At 34.0% G+C, this 23,194-nt stretch overlaps 3 protein-coding genes across 3 annotated transcripts; 2 read left to right on the top strand and 1 right to left on the bottom strand.

Moving 5' to 3' along the window:
* Positions 1–488: 488 nt before the first annotated feature.
* Positions 489–6,768, top strand: LOC113392909 (T-complex protein 1 subunit alpha). The gene is made up of 10 exons (XM_026629535.2): positions 489–683; positions 1,112–1,235; positions 1,786–1,903; positions 2,159–2,340; positions 2,788–3,052; positions 3,562–3,814; positions 4,733–4,823; positions 5,131–5,323; positions 5,630–5,770; positions 6,188–6,768. Exons 1-10 carry the CDS (start codon positions 611–613, stop codon positions 6,413–6,415), a joined length of 1,668 nt encoding a protein of 555 aa, XP_026485320.1. The 5' UTR covers positions 489–610; the 3' UTR covers positions 6,416–6,768.
* Positions 6,769–9,301: 2,533 nt separating this feature from the next.
* LOC113392911 (valacyclovir hydrolase) lies at positions 9,302–12,581 on the top strand. Its single transcript, XM_064216509.1, has 5 exons — positions 9,302–9,510; positions 9,730–9,987; positions 10,350–10,503; positions 10,700–10,955; positions 12,346–12,581. The coding sequence occupies exons 1-5, from the start codon at positions 9,421–9,423 to the stop codon at positions 12,437–12,439; spliced, it is 852 nt and encodes a 283-aa protein (XP_064072579.1). The 5' UTR covers positions 9,302–9,420; the 3' UTR covers positions 12,440–12,581.
* A 2,001-nt stretch (positions 12,582–14,582) lies between these two features.
* LOC113392888 (serine/threonine-protein kinase Warts) lies at positions 14,583–22,865 on the bottom strand. Its single transcript, XM_026629499.2, has 5 exons — positions 22,556–22,865; positions 21,700–22,168; positions 18,480–20,598; positions 17,784–18,070; positions 14,583–16,090 (listed from the first exon to the last, which is right to left on the bottom strand). Exons 2-5 carry the CDS (start codon positions 21,952–21,954, stop codon positions 15,668–15,670), a joined length of 3,084 nt encoding a protein of 1,027 aa, XP_026485284.1. The 5' UTR covers positions 21,955–22,168; positions 22,556–22,865; the 3' UTR covers positions 14,583–15,667.
* Positions 22,866–23,194: the final 329 nt, after the last annotated feature.

The following is a 23,194-nucleotide window of genomic DNA, read 5'->3' as shown; positions in this document are numbered from 1 at the left end:
AACATTAGAGTGAAGTAACAATTTCTATAGAAACCGATACATTTAGTAACATTCTTTTTTTTGTAAGTATGATAAAACTGTCTTAATGAAAAAATAATAATCTAGAATTACTTAATACTTCATGCATACATTCCTTATCTACTTTTTAATAATGCAGTGATATACATAGTCAAAATATACATGTCGAACCTGTTACCTATAATACCTATTTTAAAAAGCCTACTTATAACATAATTATGCAGAAATACAATGAATTTTAATGTCATAAAATGAGTATTCACAATATGTAGTTAAAAATATAAACATAGTTATTGTATACTCCTTGTAAAATATACTAGGATTAAAATAAAGTTAATTTAAGGCAGGCAGCATAATTATTTTTTGTTCTAGTGATTATGTAGCATTTATTTAAACATTATGACGATTTCGTTTTAAAAAAACTATGTAATACTAATCCTGGCAACATACAAAATAATCATATGTCATAATTTTAAATTATTGTCATACAATTTTGTAAGTTGGTAACACTGTGGATTGTTCTTTCTTCCAGAATCAAAAAAGTGTGACGAGCGTTTATTTTAATAAATCTATAAAATAAATAACCAGAAAAATGTCGACGCTAGCAGCACCTTTGTCCGTTGCGGGGACGAGACATTCTGGAGCCCCAGTTAGAACTCAAAATGGTAAAGTACACATAACTTTTCAAAATGTACCCCGGTAGATCACATGCGATGCTGCTTATGGTTTTAAACTTCAAGAATATTACATGATAATGAAATAAATAATTATATATCTTAAATAAAGTAGACATAATTGATAGTAAATTGCATATTAATTACCAGTTTTTCTAATTTGAGTACATATTTACCTATATTGCTATAGTATAACCTATGAGGCTTAGTCATTCAAGACTACTTAAACTGATTTTAACGAAAAAAGTCGTATGAAACGGTAATTTATTGTCATTATATTATATGTTTCATTAAAAAATTACGATGTGATTGATTAGTTTAATATAACTTTATTTAAGACTGAAATGCTTTTTATATATTAGTTCATTTATGCTCTTCATATATAGGATTTTTTATATCTATCAATTTAAACGTTCTAGTGATGGCAGCCGCAGCAATAGCAAACATTGTAAAAAGTTCCCTTGGACCAGTGGGATTAGACAAAATGCTTGTTGATGATATTGGAGATGTCACAGTAACAAATGATGGTGCTACTATTCTTAAGTGAGTTTGTTCAAATGTACTGCTATATATATACTAGCTGCCAGTCGACTTTGTTCATAATAAGATTTTTTTTTTTAATTTAAAAAGTCATATCTAAACTAACAAGAAAACCACTCAAAGATGTCTTCAAGAGTCACAGTTCTGCTCATTATGACAATTTTCAACCAAGACAATACAGTAAAATCAATAGTAAAGTGCTTGAGTGTGTGCATCGGTAAATTCTCTTTTTATTCCCATAACATCATGGAACGGCAATCTCACAAGGCTGAAGAAAAAAGTCAGCCACAAGACCAATTGCTTTACAAGTCTAACAAATACATTTCAGTTACCATAGAAATACTAAATATAGCATGTGTTTTTAATAATAAATAATAATATATTGTCCAAAAAATTTTTATAAGCTTTCAAAATAAAATAAGCCAAAAGTAAATATTATCAATAAACGAATGAAGCTCCTGTAGTCGAACTAGGAAACTATCAGTGCCAGCCTCCAGTGAAAAACATGCCTGGCATGCCCGCAATATATTGATCCAAATACAATATTTCTTAGGATGTTAGAAGTTGAACACCCAGCGGCTAAAGTGTTAGTTGAACTGGCTCAATTACAAGATGAAGAGGTTGGAGATGGAACTACATCAGTTGTTATTATTGCTGCTGAATTACTGAAGGTAAGATATACAAATCATTAAATAAAATGTTACAAAATATAACAGGCACTTTAAAAGAATAAGCTAAATCCGGAGTTTTTTATTCCTTATATAATTATTTTTTGTCTATTATAGACTGCATGTTTATACGTAAACTATATTATATCCAAGAGTATATATGTTGTATGAAATATACAAATCGGAACATGAGACTAATTTAAAAATCTTTTTTTTTTATATCATGATGTACACATAAAAAATAAATATATTTTTTAGAATGCAGATGAACTGGTGAAGAACAAGATTCATCCGACCAGCATCATCTCAGGTTATAGGCTTGCGTGCAAAGAGGCCGTAAAATACATCCAGGACAACTTGACTGTCACTGTTGAGTCTCTCGGCAGACCATCTATCATCAATGCTGCCAAAACTACAATGTCTTCTAAGTTGATTGGAGCGTATCCTTTTTCTAAAATCTACAATTGTGATAGATAACCAATGTCTCTAATGCTATTAATTAGTATATTGAAATTTGGCACAGGAATTGTTATATTGCTGATAAGAATCCTTCTAAATTTATTGTTAAATTAAAAATTAAATGGTTAAAGTACAATAGAAAGCTAATACTGATAAAAAAATTCAAAACCTTTTAAGTAAACTAAGATATAAACAAAAATTCAAATTTGAACATTTGAGAATCATTTGTAAATATTAATTACTATTGACTATGAAATCATATTTTTTTTATATAAGATTTTAAATATCGAGCTCCACCAAACAAAATAAAAAACATGGTAAATATCCCGTTTTAAATACTGTTAGTCATATTTTTTTTAGTTAAATTTTGTTATTTCCTGCTGATATGGTTTTAATAAACAATACATCCTTGACCAAACCAAATTCAGTGATGCAGATTTCTTCTCAGAGATGGTAGTGGATGCAGCTCAAGCCATCAAAGTCACAGATTCAAAAGGCAATGGAGTATACCCAATCAAGGCTGTTAACATTCTCAAAGCTCATGGACGTAGTGCTAGGGAAAGTGTATTAATCAAAGGGTATGCATTGAACTGCACAGTTGCCTCTCAAGCCATGCCTAAGAAGATTACTAATGCTAAGATTGCTTGTCTCGATTTCTCACTGCAAAAGACTAAGATGAAGCTTGGCGTTCAGGTGAGAAAAATGACCTAATTAAGTTGTATATCAAAACTTTCCAATAGTAAATTATTTATGTTTTAAAATCTAATTGAATTCTTTATTCAATTTTTTTTTTAAAAGTTAAAAAAAATTGACCTTTTAATATAGTAGAATGTAGATTATCTGAACGCCCTTTAATTGAATGGCCAATTATCCAAATCAGTCCTAAGCGTAATAAAAAAATAAAACAAAGTAATTATTGTTTTGTTTTCTTGTAACAAGTTGGAACTCACTGGAGTCCAGATATATTTCAACTGTTATGGTTGTAGAACTGTTTGTTAAACTTCATAAGTTTATTGTATCTGTGACAGTTCGTTTTTCTTTATTACCAGTCGTATGTCCGATTTTCCGAATCGATCCCGGTCCCAATTAATTCGGATAATCGGCATTCTACTGTATTTATATTTTCATTTCATATATTCATGGTCTTAAATACATACCTTATTTATTTTTAATAACAAATATTTTGTCTTGTAATATTTAAGGTACTCGTCTCTGATCCTGAAAAGTTAGAGGCCATCCGTGCTCGTGAATTAGACATCACAAAGGAACGCCTACAAAAAATCCTTGCTACAGGAGTCAATGTTATCCTCTGCTCTGGTGGTATTGATGACTTGTGTCTCAAATACTTTGTTGAAGCTGGAGCTATGGGTGTAAGACGGTGCAAGAAAGCCGATCTGAAGAGAATTGCGAAGGCGACAGGAGCAACCTTCTTAACTTCTTTGACTAATATGGATGGTAATAATTAAAACTTTGTAACGTTAAAATAGGGTGTGGTGTATTGATGAGTAAAGTGTCAATAAAAAAAATTATTAAATTTCTTTGAGGCAAAAAAAATAAAGAATTGGTAGAGTTGGAAAAGTTTTTAAACTAAACAAATCCTCAAAAGAAAGTGCTCCGGAAGTCAGATAAATTATTTTAACATTACAAATAGATTTAACAAAAACAGCAAATCTATGTTCAAAAATATTTTATTAAAAAAAAAAATGAAAATGTAATTTTCTTATAATATTCTAAATTTAATTGTTAACATAATCGGGCGCCAGGATGTTTACATCCGTTTAAATTAAGCTTAAACAAATATTTACTAAATGTAAAAAAAAATCTTTAAAGTTCAACAAAAATATTTGAAAACATTTCAAATTTCAACTTTAGGTAAAATTATTCAAAATTGACAACTAAGTTACTTAAAGTTAAGTTGCATACAAGTCAAGTTTATCAACTTGATTAAACCAAATTTCTAAATAATTATAAATTAATTTAAACAGTAAATAGTTAAATAATGTTCTGGTTTGAATACCAATTTTTTTATAAATGTAAATAATTTCTAATTATCTCGCGCGGTTAAGTTTCGGCGAAAATAAATATGTAAAAATTACATACCAAAATCCAGTAATATAAATTAGTGTGATAAAGTTTTACTTCCTTAAAAGTTTCCAAAAATCCATCTTCACCAAGTAAACTTCAAATTATAAGTTTCCCAGAAGTAAACTTCTATTTAAATATTCAAAATATCCAACGAAATGAAGTTGGAATATTCCTCGAAAAGCGTTGAAAATATCCAATCGAAGATAATGCCAAAGAAAATAATTCCAGTATGCATATAAAAACAGTTTGGGGTGGAAATTCCTAATTTGTGTTGTGTTATCTACACAGGTGAAGAAGTGTTTGAAGCAAGCATGATTGGTGAAGCTGCAGAAGTAGTCCAAGAACAAATATGCGACGATCAGCTCATCTTAATCAAAGGGTACATTGCCTTTGTTTTTAAATAGAATAAGTTAGAGCTGTGTGCTAACATTTCAGAAAGATTTGGCAGACTATTATGACCGTCTAATGCCAACCCTTGGAAGTGCTGATGATTTGGACTAATGTGTTTAATACTCTGACACTCATGACACCCATGGCTTAAGACTGATGGATCTATTTTATTTTATTTTATAAAATAAAATTCTACTTTTCCAGAACGACATGAATTTAAATATCTAAACTTGACACAGGTCATATCATGGTCATAGCATTTAAAAAATATATATTAAAATAATTAAATTCTACAGGCCATCAGCAAGAACGGCGGCTTCCATAATTCTCCGCGGTCCTACCGACGCTTACTGCGATGAAATGGAGCGCTCCGCACACGACGCCCTCTGTGCCGTTCGCAGGGTTCTAGAGTCTGGTAGACTCACGCCTGGAGGTGGAGCCGTTGAAGCTGCACTCTCTATTTACCTCGACAATTTTGCTACTACTTTGGTATGGTTGTCTATTGTTGTAATTTATTTTTAAATTATTTTAGTAACCAGAGTTTTTGCACCAATAAATTAGTAAAATTATTATTAAAAAAAAGATCAAGGTATCATAATCATTCACATGATGTTTGTAACAAACATAAATAAAGCCTTAACTCAAGTTATGATTATTCATAAACAAATTCACATATAATGTTAAATTATGATACATTATTAAAATCTCGAAGTACCATATAACCATTCTTGTGCAAGAAAACAATAAAATCTGCTACTGCATCTAAAAGCCACCAACAATTTCTCCGCCCCGCAGAGCTCCCGCGAGCAGCTCGCGATTGCGGCGTTTGCGCAGTCGCTGCTGGTGATCCCCAAGACATTAGCGGTTAACGCGGCGCGCGACGCTACCGACTTGGTGGCCAAACTGCGCGCCTATCACAACTCCTCGCAGACCAAGGTACCTTCCCAGCTTTACATATACAACTTGTTTGAACCATAATGTGAACTGATAGTACAGAAATGCAGTGGACAGTATTTAGGCAAATTTGTATTCCTTTTTAAATACATATCATAATTATATAATTTGATGGCATGCTATGTGCCAGACATCTAACAAAATACCTTTATTGTCATGGTAAAACATCATTGGATGGGCTTGCCCCGCCATGCTACGTTTATCTCGCCCTAAAGGCTCAGTTTAGACTCTGAGTCCAGAGAAAAGTCTCAGCCCTGGTTGGGCTTCTCTAGATAGGAAGCATGTAAACGAAGGCCATCAAGATCCAGAACCTTGCTATCCAGAATTATTAAAAGAACCATATGTGAGGCATTGTATAAATAAACATCAATAAAGTTATAATAACACTCGTTGTTCCAGGTCGAACATGCTAACCTCAAATGGGTTGGTCTAGATCTAAACGAAGGCGTTTTACGCGACAACCTCGCAGCTGGCGTGCTCGAACCCGCAATATCTAAGATCAAGTCACTAAAGTTCGCAACTGAGGCCGCGATTACGATCTTACGTATTGATGACATGATCAAACTAGACCCAGAACAGAAGGGCAAATCTTACGAAGACGCATGTAATGCTGGAGAACTAGACTAGTGTATGAAATAGTGATCACAAGTGCTTCATTTCCAAGTATTAAAAACTACACAAATATATAACTGCTACTCTGAGTGGTATAAAACAGGGTGTACACAGCGAAAATCTAAATTATACCAGTACACATATTTTGAGCCTTGATTTTTCACAAACTAATTTCATCATTTGAGAGATGATGAGTTCTCTTATTATATTTATATGTTGTTAGCAGATACGCTTTGTTAAATACTTAGCTATTTAATTTCAAAATAAGATTGCTTGAGAGATATTTGCTAATATACAATGAGTATTGATTGTGTTTGTGATGTTTAAATTATTGTCATGCAAATTTTGTCTATTCAACTAAATAAACTGTCAACAGACTTAAAAAAAAAAGCTTACATACCAATAACTGGTTATTTGAATGTTTACTCAAATTAATTTGTTTTAATATTTGTCAAAATACTTTAAAAACTAAATAATTTCACAACATTACAGAATTTTATTATTATATACCTACTTATTAATAGCTTTATTTCACAAAGTATGTCTTTGTTTATTTTTTGCTTTTAACTGTAATGTTAGTTATTGACGCTAGGGCCTTCGTGGTATATATTAATACGAATAATTTTAATACAAAAATTGTTTTATTTACAACTAAGCCATCCTGTTCTACTGATACCGCAATATCCTATTTATTGTATATTTAACAATTCATTTTTATTTTAGCTTGTTTTAAAATTAGTATTAATGGCTTATGGCCAGTTTTGGTTTAGTGGACATAGCGGCTTGACGGCCGTTTTGATTTACGCATCTAAGATCATGGATAGATCGCTGAGAGGGAGAGCGCTCCCTGATTATCAATATGAATGTATTTTCTACCTTTGATTAGTGTTTCACAATCACTATACCCTCACCTTTCTAAGCAGGGCCGGACCATGAGTTTAGGGGGCCCTAGACTAATACTACTTAGGGGACCATCTAAGACACCTGAATGTAGACTCGAATTAAATGAATTGAATGGGTTTGATTAAATTTAACTAATTAGCACGTTTTCACGAAATTTTTAAGGGAATTGTGAGCCAAATATTTATCTGTTACTTAACAAAAAGTACAAAAGTTTAATCTTAAAAAAACGTTAGTGATATTTATTTTGAACGCCGTTTTACCCATAGAATTTCCTTGTAAATTCTTTCAGTAAACAAAACATAAACGAGCTGATTGTCTTTCTTGAAAGTATTGATAAAGAAAACCTATAATATTTTTGAGAAAAAAGTAATGAAAACCAAGCTAAATGCACAATCTAAAGCTTTCTTCATGTTATTTATACTAACTTATTATACAACGTCCAATAATTTATTTACAAAAATAAATTAGTTTCTTACCTTAGACAATAATTATTAAATCATGTAAACAAAGTGCGCATGTAAATATATAATTTCGTTTTTATGATCCACTACACAAACAACGTCTCAATTCATTAAGAATAGTAAAAAAAGTATAAATCGCTGCTGTCAAGAATCGTTAGCTCCTTCAGATCTCTCGCATTCGACTAAATGAGTTGACAGTTGTGGTCAATTCGCCGTAACATGGTGTGCAAAATCTCAGTACTGAAAGTCTAGTAGCTGCAATATTCATATAAATCAATGATAGAATATTTTTCACAAATTCTTCGAAGGCCAAAAATCTTGGATTAATTTCTGTTTTTTAATTAAGGATGTGTATAAGATCAAATCACGCAGCACATCGATTAATAATTTTATTTTTACTTTAAACATTAGTTATATTAATGTAAATATATGTAACATAATATGCGGACTAGATGGTAAATGTACTTTATTACCGACATGCAGACAGGGCGATAGATTTTATCAATTGCAGGACACTCATTTTTTTTTGGGCTTAAAAAGTCGCGACTAACACAGACTAACTAAAAATCAGTTTTCCGACCGCGAAACTTTGAAAGAAATTAACGAATTTTGTTAAATTCATTGAAAATTCAATACTTCCGGTGATATTCATGTTGATTAAATAGTGACTTCAACGTCATTTATTTCGCTTAAGTGATAAGGGTATCTTTCCATAGTACCAATCGATTCGAAAACGCTGACTAAGTCTACCTAAGTTAACTTGATTTATTTATTTTTTTCAAATTCATCGATACGGTTAATGGTACCCCTGTTCTGTGTTGCAGAACTATCGATAGTTTTGACCTCGAAAACTATTCTGGATATCGATAGTACTTTTGCTTAGAGAGAACTATCGATAGTATCGTTTTGATCAATACTATCGATAATATCGATAGTTCTCTATAAGCAATTCCATTGGTAATAGCGATACTAGTTATAGTCAGTTATAGTCGATATTCTAGTCATAGTCATAGTCATAGTTTGAACTATCTAGGATAGTCTTTGAATGGATTTTTAGAAAAGGATAATGACGAAATCAGTGTTTTTTGATTTTAGGCCCTGATTTATCATTGAATATTTTTATTTATTTGAAACGCGTCTTTGGACATCGAGGATCGTATGTAATTATATAAATTTTACATTTCTACAAGAAGACACACAATTTTTAAACTAGAGGGTATACATTAATGTTTCTTTTTTCATAAATCGAAGAAAAAGTTCTAAGTGTGTTAATTCTTATACATTTTACAAGCGCAAATTTAATTATACTTTTATAAAATATAGTATCGTTACCTGGCCTACGAAATAACTTATCTTGAGAAAGTAATACTATCGAAAAATAACTGACTATCGATAGTACAAAACATACAATAAACGATAGTCTATCGATAGTAGACTATCGATATGCAACACTACCCCTGTTATCACTATCTGACATTATATGATTTATCAATATGTATAAACTATAAACATACTACATTTACATTATACAGTTTATCAGTAAGTCAGAGACAGTGACAACTTATAGATTATTTACATAATGTTATAGTACGATTATATTTTCGACGATATATTAATAAATACGACACTGATGCAGTAACTAATCAATTTTTAAAAATGTTAATATTAAGAAAACTACTGTTATCAACACATCTGCGTGCTTCTCGTGTATTTTTCTCTTCAAACACTTTACCGTTAAAGTATCAGGTCATTTGTTTTCTTATCTAAAATCCTGAAAACCCCTAAACTCACCCCGATTCAGGGCCGGGATAACTTGTTTCAAATAACTATACATTTGCCTTGATTGTACACTAGAGTATACAAAAAGTACTTGTTATACATACATATATATTTAGATATTCATTAAAACAATGAATTACATTTTTTCTTGCATATCGAAACTTATTTAATTAAATGTTTTTCTAGGAGCACAAAATAAGGATAGGAAAATACGATATAAACTATTTACAAGTTGGCACTGGACCACATAAGGTATTGTGTGCACCGGGTGCACTAGGCACTATATGGACGGATTTTAAGCCACAAATTGAGGGATTTATGAAAGATAAATTCAGTTTAGTGGTGTGGGACCCTCCGGGCTATGGGAAAAGTTATCCACCTGAAAAGGAATTATCACTTAATTTTTATGAAAATGATGCTGATACTGCTTTACAACTAATGAAGGTATTATTACACTTAAAACATTATTATATATCTTTGCCTTTATGGAAATTAAACAAGCTAATACACTTAATAAAAATATGTTGATCATCACATCATATAATTTTAGTAAAAAAATAATGTTTTAAAACTATGCATTAGTCAGTATAATTATTTTAAATTTATTGAAAATAATTAAGATGTTATATGTCAAACCGTAAATGTGTTTAATTTATAGCAGCAACTTTCATAGTAATATTTTATGAATATTTACATTATATTCTTTACTTACCTGTTTTACAATGGTACTATGTAAGAAACCTTCATGAGCCCACAATAACACAAAAGTTTCATCTGAAAGATAAATTTCTGTTGTTTATTTGAAGGAGTTGAAAATACCAAAATTTTCCCTTCTGGGCTTTAGTGATGGAGGTATAACTGGTCTTATTCTTGCTGCCAAATATCCAGATGCTGTTAACAAATTGGTTGTATGGGGAGTCAACTCCTTTATTTTGCCAAAGGAAATTGAATCTTACAAAGGTATTTTTATTGTTACATTAGAATACTATTGACAAATTTATACCTAGTAACTGTTGTACTTTTTTTATTAAAATTATTGTGACCATAGCCTAAATCTTAAATTCCTAAGTAATAACTCTTTGAGATAAAGTATTTTATTTCAACATAATCATTTGTTACACATAAAAACGGAAATGTTATAGTTTTCTATTTTCAGCAATAAGAGATACAAATAAATGGTCTAAGAGAATATTAGAACCACTATTTGAGGTGTACGGTAAAGAAAATTTTCCTCGGTACTGGGCGAGCTGGGTCGACGCTATGGAAAGAATATATGAAACAAACAAAGGAAACATTTGCTCCAATGTTGTGAAGAACATAAAATGCCCAACCTTGATTCTATATGGAGAAAAAGATCCACTTGTAGATTGTGTTCACGTTTCACATTTACACACACATATAAATGGTTCAAGGTAATTATATAAACATCAAAGATAACTAATAATTTATTACTAATAATTATTATGTTGCTTGGTTTATCTTGTAACATACCTTTCAATTATTATTTATGAAGCACTTTTAATAAAAATATATATATACATATAATTGTCTATACTATGTATACTAATATAAAAGCAAAAGCAACTCTGTTAATCTTTCGCCGCCATACGTCTGACGGAATTTGATGAATTTTGTTATGAAGCAAGATTGAACTCCAACAAAGGACATAAGCTATTTCTTTTGTGCCTAACGCCTGACGACAGCGGCCGACAATTACTTATTAATAAATGGATAAATTATTGCAAAATTAACCGGCTATAAGTAACTTATAAATACATCACATACACTACTCTGATCCCAATGTAAGTAGCTGAAGCACTTGTGTTTTGGAAAATAATCTGCTTAGTAAATAAAAATAAAAGTGTTTTTCATTATGCTCTATGCATTGCTAAACCATTGCCTTGCTTGACGTGAAGATACCTTATAAAAAAAGGGATGATGAGACAATTTTAAATAACAGATACAATGGAAAAAATTAACATTGTTCGAGAATAATTAAATGAAAGAAATGAAATTTTTAGGAACCCTACAGGAGTTAAAACAAAAAATAAGTTTAAATAATTTTATCTAAAACCGTATTTAATAGAAAGAGAGAGAGAGAGAGAGAGAAAGAAAGAAAGAAAGAAAGAAAGAAAGAAAGGGAAAGGTCGCCTGGAAGGGGCATATTGCTTTTTCCTTATGTGACGATTTCTGCTAGTCACTCTCTACTGTAAGCCGCATAAAAGATTTTGGTTCCAAAAACCTCTTTCTTTGTATCTTTGACTTTCAATATAAGCGTCTTTTTAGTAGACTTGTATACTACCTCTGCGAAGCCAAGATGGGAAACTAATAGAAAAGTGAGATATCCAGCTAGAACGAAATTGCTTTTGCTAGATATTATGTATTAATTAACAGACAATGAAATAAATTAACAATATTCATTGACAATAATTTTTTTTTTTTATATAAAAATGTTGTGAGAATTAAAATATTAACCAAAAAGAATAAGTTTAAATATAAAAATGTATATAGTATAGACTGAAAGGTCGCGTAGAGGGCGTAACGCTTTTTGTCAGTGGCGATTTCTGTCAGTTACAGGGTACTGTAAGCCACGTAAAACAACTTCTTTCCAAAAAAAAAATTAAAATTGAACCACAAAACGGTCACCAATAAATACAGTTTATAACTGAATTTATTGGTGAACATTGTTTAAAAAAAAAATGATTTTATTGTTTTATAAACTTACAGTATTGATACTAAAAAGTTTGTCCATACAAAATTTGTATTATAGTATTGGATGTTTCAATAATCTTTTTTTTTCAGAATTCATTTATACCCAGAAGGAAAGCATCATGTACATCTGCGTTACGCTGAAGACTTTAATAAGAGAGTACAAGAGTTTCTCTTATTAACCTGACTGATTTCCATAATATGAGTACTATATATAAATAAATTCTTATAAAAATTTGGTTTATACAAGTATATAGCAGATTTTTAATTGTTGTGAATAAGTGTTAATTTTTTTATTAATTATACAAATAAAAGTATATATTTTATTTTATTTTACTATGTAGTATATAGGCTGTTTACAGTATTTACATTACAGTCAAAGTCAAAAATCTTTATTCAATATAGAAGTGTTTACACTTGCTTATTAATAGTCAAAAATCTACCACCGGTTCGGAATTTAACACCTCGAAGAACCGGCGAAAGAAACTCAGCGGGATATTTTTTTTTTCCATTTTGCGATACAAATAATTAATAAACCTACAATAGGTGTACATCTCTAATAATTAATACATTTATAGTAGTAGTAGACAAAATTAACAACTCGATATACAAAATCGCTTAGTTGTTCACAGAGGTCCCGTCTTTGCTGAAGGGTTGACAACCGTCATTGAAATATAAAGGGATTATAAAAAATATAAAAAGAATAAACGATTTTAAAAGAGTAAAATATTATTTGTGTTTGATATGACGAATCATGAACAACTAATTACGAATCTTATAATGAGGTCCTCATTTACCTTCGTTATATATATATTTTAAATCCTATAATTTTTAAAGCAAATTATTTTTATTTTATAGTAAAAATCTTGGACTCTTGTTGAAATCTTTCGCGCATCTTATATGAATATCGCGTTATCTAAATAAATATTTAAGATTATTAATAACGATGAATGAAAAAAAAAAATGATGTGTAAGTTTATTTGTCTCAAGGCTTTATCACAGTCGTGGGACACAACATATACAGCCTGTAAATTTCCCAATGCTGGGCTAGGGCGTGCTCTCCCTTTTGAGGGGACTTTTAGAAGCATATTCAACCACGTTGCTCAAACGCAGATTGGAGAAATCACATGTTGACGACATGAATTTCGTTGAAATTAGACACATGCAGATTTTCTCACGATGTTTTCCTTCACCGCCGAGCACGAGATTAAATATAAACACAAATTAAGCACATGAACATTCAGTGGTGCTTGCCTGGGTTTCAACCCGCAATCATTAGTTAAGTTGTACGCGTTCTAACCATTCGCCCATGGGGTGTCCCAACCACTGGCTCAAGCCGTGGGATATTTGGTATACATGTATGGCAAATGGGCCACCTGATGGTAAGTGGTCAGCACCGACCGACCGAGAGAGAAGGGGTTGGTCGGTAGGTGTTAGGCATAAAGCAGTAACTTATGTCCTTGCTTGGAGTTCAAGCTCGTTCCATACTTTATTTTATCAAAGTCGGTTTAGTCAAACAAAGATAATTTCGGATTTGTAATAATAGTATAGATTACACGATAAAAAGAAAATGATCTAAAATATACCCTTAAGGAACACTTTTTTTTGTATGATATCGGTAGGCGGACGAGCAAATGGGCCACCTGATGGTAAGTGGTCACCACCGCCCATAGACAATGGCGTTGTAAGAAATATTAACCTTTCCTTACATCACCAATGCACCACCAACCTTGGGAACTAAGATGTTACGTCCCTAGTGCCTTTAGTTACACTGGTTCACTCACTTCAAACCGGAACACAACAATACTGAGTACTGCTGTTTGCCGGTAGAATATCTGATGAGTGGTACCTACCCAAACGGGCTTGCACAAAGCCCTACCACCAAGTGTATGTTTATTACTTATGTTTCTACAGGTCAAAATGTCAATATAGGTGTTCCTTAAGGGTACATTGATGATGTTTGTTTTACTGCCCACATGCTTGTAAATCATCCCCAAAACTCTTGTTCAATCAAGTTTTCTTGTCTTAAGAACTTCCGTTTATTTACGCTAAGGCGCGGTCGTCTGTTTTGACGGATAATTATGAAAGTTTGTTAAAATATATATATATATATATATATATACAGCATTGATTGTGGCTGAGGCTGGCAATCGGCTAGTTTTCTATCCGTGTCGATAGTCTCGAGATATTCTGAAGGACCAGTCCCGTCCTGAATGCGAGTTTCGTAGCAAACGGTTATTTCGTGACCGATAGTTTTCTATGACGTTAATAAGCTCAGGATTATTCAGGCCAATGATGTTTTCGAAGGTTGGAGTGTAAACAAAAAAAAATCAACAGAATTCCCATATTTTATTTTCATTTACTTAAAAGCATGTTTCATTTTAGAATAAAACAATTTACATTCAATAACACATAATTTAAGGTGAAGTGACTCGTTTATAACATACTGTACAAAAAAGTTGTCCTTAAGACCACAAACAAGCTAACTCATTATAGCTGCTAGTCACACGATATTTGTTCTCGGATTTATATAATTTAACGTTATTCGCGACTTAATATTAACATTGGATGTTGTTAGTGAAAACAAAAATACATTTTGCACAATTTCAAAAAAAAAACTAAACCTGAATGTGTACTCGAATGACGTAACAAAGTTTACGTATTTCGGAACGTAACTAAAACCTCCTTCGACATAAATTAAACGTGTCATAAAGACATGCGATTTCGTTTTTCTTTTTTTTTTTTTGTTAATAAATATTTATTGCACTCTACATAATATCGAGTTATAAAATTCGGACCTACGTTTTAGTAAAAATATTTCTGAAATTCTTTCTCCTTAAATATCAGTGTAAACAGATTTACAGTGAATAAGGCACACGTTACGAGACCTAGTCCAACGGACTGGAAGCACTTCCACACAACCGCAATTATGCCAATCTGTCGAACCGTTCCGTTACGTTAATGACTCTCATATGTTACGGTTTAAATTTATATAAACAAACACACATTTATAAGCGACCTACCTCGATAAATACATAAGAAAATATAGTGACATATCATTCACTAATTCACGTAAGCTTGTTCTTATCTCATAAATAATTTCTCTAGTTACAAAAATAGTATACAGTGAATGGAACGACGCTAGATGCCCGACACGCGGGCTGACAGCACCAATGGTTACAGCGGCTACGTACTACTGTGATCCATTCGTTACATATATTACAATAAGTTTAATCTTACAAATACATAACGATACAATATTACAACATTATCACCGGGATTATTAACAATACGGCTCTAAAAGTAATTTTAAATACGTTACATTCGTTATGTTTACAGGGAATCTATCGTTATAATAGAGAGTCAAGGCACGCACTGCACCAGTGTCTGTGTCTCTGTCTGTGTCACTGTGCCGCTACACGTACACGGGGCCCTGGTTGTCGTTGTCGTCGAGGTTGATTTTGTTCGTGTAGCCGTCGTCGAAAAATCTTCGGAAAGTGAATTCGAAGAAACCGTGGAACGTCTTCCCACTGTCGAGCAGCTCGCTGTCCGATTTGTTGGAGTCCGAGCTACCAGAGTTGCGCAACTTGTCCGGGTCGATCGGATCGAAGTTTGACGTGTCGGTCGGGTAGTCTATCCTGGGTATGTAGGGCGCTACTTGTCTCCGAAGACCCTTCTCGAAGTCGATGCTCATGAGAAAAGGGTGGTTCTTGACCTCGTTCGCGTCCTTCCCGAGCCTCATCTCTTGTCCCGAGCACAGTTGAAGGATCAGATCCTTGCTCTCTCGGGACAAATTCGCCGCATCTGGGATGTGAAGTGTGCTTTCCCAGTTTATCACCTGTAAAAGAGTAACATAATGTTATTTAGTTTTGTAAAGTATTCCCATATTTACTATTACGCTTTACTTTCGCCCACATGAGGAGGGGGGGGCGGGGAGCGGGGGCTGCAGGTGGCGTTTTACTATTCTAGCTCTAGCAAAATTTCATGATGACCGCTTGAGTAGATAAAACATGAAAACGTTACAAAAGAGCAATAAAAAATATATTTTAATTAGTAAATTAAAATTACAGTAAAACTTTCGGGAACAAAAGTTCGTGCTTAATTATATAAAAGAAGTTTAAATTCTCTAAAAAAAATTAATTTATAAAATCGTAATTTTAGTTTCAAAAGCATTAATTACCATATATGTCATAAATTCGTTTCGGCCAAATTTTACTTATTCTCTCTCTATGTCAAAGATTGCAATTTTTTATCGTCAAATAGCTCGCACTTTACTGCTATTACGTCTGATTACGATTACGTCTATTGATCTCGATGTATTCTAGAACGAAACTCGCTAACACCAGACCAGTAGTGAAATTCAGACGCTTGAAGAACCACATCATAGCCCTTCATATCAATGGAGCAACATACTTCACGAGAATAATTAGAATATCCATAACATGAGCATGGACCTCTAGATCCTCCTTAAATATTCTGCAAAATGCCTATAGGTTCGCAAATTCACAAAGATGTTTGAGACAGAGCTTAGTCTGAATTAGCGATATTCTTGGCACGACTCCAATGCCGAATTAAATAAATAAAATACCGAATCAATGCTACAAGCTGATAATTTAGTTGGCCCAACGCAAAGATGCAGTACTTCATACGAGAGCGAATTTGACCTTGGATATGAAAAATGTTTCTAGCCTGAAGTATCGCTTAAGCCTGTTCTGTATGATGAGCATTACAGAATTTTAGACCAATAGAGTTGAAAGACTTAGTTCGATTAAACTTAATAGTTCTGATTTAACATAATCAGATATGATTTGAAGCACCTATTTTAATCGGTTTATCATTATAATCGCTAATGTACTTAAGGGATTTACCACTAGCTGAGAACTCCACCTGACATGGTACATAGCTCTTATAAAGTTTCCTCTGACACAAGAGTAAGGAGCATTAGCAGCTAGTCAATACAAATTAATAAAAGTTTTGCAAATAATAGATATCAAAGAGGGAGAACAACATTGGTAGCCACATAATGGATCAGTACGTAAATGTTATTTTCTATTTTTAAATGAATTCGGGTACATGAATGTGAATCGGATATCCAGTCGCAGCAGCTAGATGCTAGCTGAAAAAATCGTCTTATTTTCAGACCAAGTCAAAAGCCGTCGAGATATCGAGTGGCAGAAAACGCCTCTCCATTTATCTCTATAGCGTCATCCCGGTACTCGTTCAGCATACACCTACAAATCTCGTTTGATTGATTTTATTTGGAATTGGTAATACATATTGGTGATCAGAGGTTTTTGTGAAACTCTCAGTAATTCTGTGATTTAATACGCGCTCATAATTTAATTTATTCTTGAGTTAATTGTTACGTGGTTTTTAATTGAAGAAGACGCAACAACTATTTAGGAAAACATTAAAAGACAGCAAACATCCAAGACTTAAAGAATAAAAAGAAACGCGATACGAGCGAATTCAGTGTCATTATGGCCAAAATATCTACAAACGTGATCGTCACAATCATAATAGCAACCGACCTTAAGCTGAGTCTCAGCCGGCGTGGCGGCCAGAAAGGGCGGCGACCCGACCAGCATCTCGTACAGGATGACGCCCACCGACCACCAGTCGCACAGCTGCGTGTAGCCGGTGCGCTGCAGCACCTCGGGCGCGATGTAGTTGGGCGTGCCCACCAGCGAGTGCGCGAGGCAGCGCTGGTGCTCCCGCTTGCGCCGCCTCTCCAGCGGCTTCAGCTGGTGGCAGCGGCACTCGCCCATGGCACCCCACTCGCCGTCCACCGGGTCCATGGAGTCTTGCCGTCCGTGGTCTGGAATTAAGTGTGGAAACGCTTCAATATTTTGGTTCTCCAACACATACAACTTACACTACCATGATTTGTGTCACTTTTTTAAAACTTCCTCGAGAAGATAAAGGTTTGCGTGCTATTAAGTTTTGTAAAATTTCACGCGGATAAAGCCGCAAGTTCAGCTAGTACTACACTAATATAATAAACAAATATCATAAAATTTTCGACAGCTTTTTTTCAATTACTCAGTTCATACTTTCTACATTGATGGTATCCTAATATAACTATATATTTTTTGTACTAATGGTTCTGTATGTACAAAAATCCGAATTGCCTTTATCTAATCTATTTAGACCATAGATTGGTAGGAATTATATGTTGGAATGGAATCTAAAATACATAAATTAATATTAAATTAAAAGTCACTTACCATTTCTCTGATAATATTTGGAGTTATGCGTCCACCTAAAGCCTGTGCACAAACCGAAGTCGGTTAATTTAATGTGTCCATCACGATCAATAAGAATATTATCTGGTTTAATATCCCTATGAATAAATCCCATTTTATGTACACTCTCCACCGCGCACGTTAGTTCCGCTATATAAAATTTTGCTAAATTTTCCTCGAATATACCCAATTTTATTAAGAGTGACATCAAATCACCACCCGGTATGTAATCCATCACGAAATACAGGTTATCTTTATCCTGAAAACTATAATACAGTTTCACCACCCATTCGTTGTCGGCCTCCGCTAAGATATCTCTCTCGGCTTTGACGTGCGCTACTTGATTACGCTTTAAAACATCAGCTTTTCGAAGCGTTTTCATGGCATATAGATGACTAGTATCGATCTTTCTCACCAGTGTAACTTCACCGAACGCACCTACCCCTATCGGTTTTATTTTCGTGAACATGGACTTGTCCATCTTCGCCCTTTTTAATCTGATGTAATTGGATTCCTTCTGTGATAACATTTTTCTCATCTGATCTTGGGCTTCCGAACTTAAACCAATTTTTGTCATTTCTTTTTCTAGTTGCATACGACGATACGTACGTTGTTTGTAAGACTTAAGAATATTTTCGACGTGTTGTTCCATGAAAAATTTAAATGCTTGGGGGGAATAATTTCTAACTTTACAATCTCTCCTTTCATCCTCCTTTTCTTTACTAATATTCTTGCGTTCGGGTATTGGCGATTGATGTTTAAACTTTTCAGATCCGTCCTTCGGCCGCCTTTCCGACGAACCGTTTGAACTTTTATCGGAACCAGATGGTGCATTATCTTTTAGAAGATTGCAATTCTGATTCTGACATTTTATTTCCATCTGTGACGTTTCACCTTTAATATCACAATTATTGGAAAACTTTTTATGTAATGGTGAATGATGCGAGTTTACCGTCGTCGTATTATCGTTCGGGTTTCCATAGGGTGGCGGAGGGATCGGGTGCATTCCTCTCTGTACCGCTAAAGCTTGCATCGTACTCGCGTAACTTGGGGGTTCAGTGGTAGGTACGGTGGGAGTGGTCGCAGTTGGTATGATAGGCGGCGTAGAGCCGGGGGAAGAAGGCTTGGGCGCCAAGGGATAACTCGGTGGCGTCTGCGCCTGCTTCTGTTGTATTGAACTAGCATATGAAGGCGGAGGCGGTTGGACTATGGAGCTCGCTACGGGCGGTGGGGCGACAGGCGCGATGGCAGTTTGCAAAACAGGCTTCTGCACTTGCGTACTCTTGACCGATTGCATGATTATAGGAGGTTGAACGGCTTGCCTCGCTGTCCACGCCTGCATAGGCGTAGGGCGAGTCATTCCGGACGCCGAGCCTGTCGATTGCGTCACTGTAATCGGGCTCGGAGAACCGGCCGAGGTTCCTCCTGAATAAATACCTGACGAGGGACTCTTCCTGTAGTCCTGAGATTGAGTCGGGCTCTGTCGATTCTGCATGGACATAGAATACGGAGGCGGCGGCGGAACGCCGGACACAGGGTAGGGCGGCGGGAGCTCCGCACCCGCAGAGCCCGTTTGGTATATACTCAATGCTTGAATCTGTTGCGTCAGTTGTTGTTGGACTTGGGGCCCATTTTGAACTATCATCGGCTGTCGAGCCGGTGGCGCCGGCGCTCCCGCAGCTACAGGACTGGTCCCTCGGGCTGGCGGCAAGGGGGGCGCTGGAGATATGCGCTTCATGAACTGTTGCACCGAAGGCGGAACAGGAGGCGTGGAAGGACATCTCGGCGGCGGCGGTGGGGGAGGTTCAGAGAAACCTGACGGTGAATACTGCCGACTCAACTTTTCGTGAGGCAAAGGAGGGGCGTCAGATTGTCGAGGACTATCCGACCTCGAACTTCCCGCTCCTGAGTCTAGAGCTGGGCTTCCTCGATGAAGATTAATTTCTCGCTCTAAGCTAGGTTTTCTTATAAGCTTCGTACTAAGAGCACTTAAATTGTTCGATTTAAGCACACCATTGAGTGGTTCTTGCTTCTTTGAGAGATATTCAAGTGCCGTATCGAAACGGCCACCTGCATATTTAAGAGCATTAACTGCTGGATCCTGAAAAAATATCAATAGTATTAATAGATGAAAATATCAGTAGTATATGTTATATGTTGTTATGTGTATCACTATTACTTAGTGGTAGCACTTTGTGCAAGCCCATCTGGGTGAGCCCGGGCTCATCATTCATTCTACTGCAAAAAAGCAGCATTAAGGATTGATTTGTTTCAGTTTAAAGGGTGAGTGGAACCAGTGTAACTAGTTTGGTGGTGCATTGCCAATGTAAGGACAAATTATTTGTTTTTACATTTCTAACATTTATGGGCCGTTGTGACCACTTATCATCAAGTTACCTGTTTTCCAACCTATGCCATATAAAAAAACTATACAGTATAGCCTGATTGGTTATTTAATAAATTAGCCTAGCTCTATTCAAATTTGACTTATAAGTAATAGTTCAGAAATGTATGATATCAATTAAGAATACTTGTGTGTTTGATGTAAGCTACATCAAACACACAAGTATTTAATGTCTCAAATTTACATAATTTACAAATTTATATAGACCACTTTCACGCTAAAGGGGCTAGCACTAATTAAAGAAAATAATATGTTTTTAGTATCTCACAAAAAGTTGAGAAAGAAGGCTTTAGTGCCTAAGTATAACCAATCATTGGGATACCTATGCAATTGTTAATTGTCTTTTTAATCTTTCCTTTCTTCGGCATTAAAGCATAGTAATTAAGCATTATTTTTCAAAACACTTCAAACAAATAGAGTAGAGAGTACTTGTGCAATTATATCAATATTAAATTCAAAAATAAATAAATTTGTTTATTATATAAATTAATAATTATAATATGTAAGCATTAAGTATGTTTTATTAATAAAAAAGCTTGAGCTTAGTATTATTTTTACCCATCAATTTTAATATACTTCAATTAAAACGATTTTATTGGTGAAGAAATCCCTGATATTTTTTTTGGAAATCATAATCATATAATCAATTTAGAAGCTTAATAATAAATTTAGGAAAAAATTTTTAAATCCAAAATCATATCAGGTATAGCTTCTTTATAAATAACATTTTGCTTTTATTTAAGTAAGTATACGATTTGTAAATATATTTTTTGGAAAAAATCATATCTATGTACTTACGTCATCATAGTTTAGTGTTATTGGCTGGTTGAGTGACTGAGGTAATACACTCAAGTCTTTATCAAGTCCATTTCCAGATGATGAGCTGAAGCCAGAGCTGACTCCAGAACTAACTGTACTGGCCGCTGAAGAGCCAGGAGGCTCAGAGCTCCCGATGTTCGCAAACGGGAGTAATGAATTACGTATTTCGGCGAGCGCTTTCTGGTTGTACCCTGATGAGCGCGTGGCCGTCTTGCCGGGCGCCGGCGGGTTCATGGCGCCCGCGCCCGAGCGCCTCACCTCTCACCCCACCCCTCCCATCACATTAGCATCCTGCTCCCACAAACACTCACAGTTCGCATTTGTATTCCTTAATTTGCACTTATATTTCAACAGTCTTAAGTTTCTTGTACTGTGTATTGTAACGTGTTTTTGTTTCAATGTTCCACATATATCAACATTGTATTTTGAACTTAAATCAACTTGAAAACTGAAAAGATACAATGGAATTTAATAGAAATCTATTGTTATGGTAAACTAATAAGAATTTAGTCTGATTAGCATCAACCAGTGACAGAAGGTAATATCGTACTACATCATAACAATGTAATGTTATGTTGCTGTACCTTAATTGTTTACAGAAAAAGTTATCCTTACAAATTACACTAATAGCTGTCTATCTAGTTTAGGATCTAAAGTCGAATAATTTTCAATTTAAAACAGAATTAGCAGTAACAAAATTGTCGTACTCTACACATTCCAATCTGACAGTGAGCTAAGGAATGCCAAAATTAGAGCCAGCTTTGTTTAATATATTTTAGTGGTCGTTGTAGTGGCCCTTACGTTAGTTTAATATGTCGTAATGTTCATTATTTACCTGATTTTCTTTATTCTTTGCAAATCCAAATGTGAATCCTAGACGTCATAATCCCGTAAAATAAAAATGTAGTAGAATGCTCTCACATTACCGATGACATCTTTCTTATACACCACAAATTATGAATATAGAATAAATGTTCATGCATACACGAAACAGTAGTGAATAGAGTAGGTTTCTGCCTTAATGTTAAACTATATTCAACAAATAACGAAAACAAAGGACTCTAAAACACAGACATGCAAGTTGGCAAACCATACAAAGCGACCATTTTGAAGAATTACCACATTCCATAGTGTGTCCGTAAAAGCTACGCCAAAGTGACATTTACGATTGGAAGAATTTTTATAGATGTTTACGATTCTTGAATGATATCTTTTATATATTTTTTGTTTTAAAATTATACAATGTTTTATACATATACACGTATAAAATATTCTAAAACAAAGATATTATTTATAACTACTAACTTCTAAAGCTTCTTTATAAGTGAATCGTAACGAATATTACAGCTGGCACTTGCACTATGCTATTAAGTGTATAGTAAGTATTATATAAGTACTTAAGAAGACAGGAGACAAGTATTATTAAAATGAATGTAATGTTTGAAAATGTATATGTATCATTAAGAAAAGAACA

This window comes from Vanessa tameamea, chromosome 12 (assembly GCF_037043105.1).
Source record: "Vanessa tameamea isolate UH-Manoa-2023 chromosome 12, ilVanTame1 primary haplotype, whole genome shotgun sequence".
Taxonomy (NCBI): Eukaryota; Metazoa; Arthropoda; class Insecta; order Lepidoptera; family Nymphalidae; genus Vanessa; species Vanessa tameamea.
This window is presented reverse-complemented; position numbering and strand designations above follow the sequence as displayed.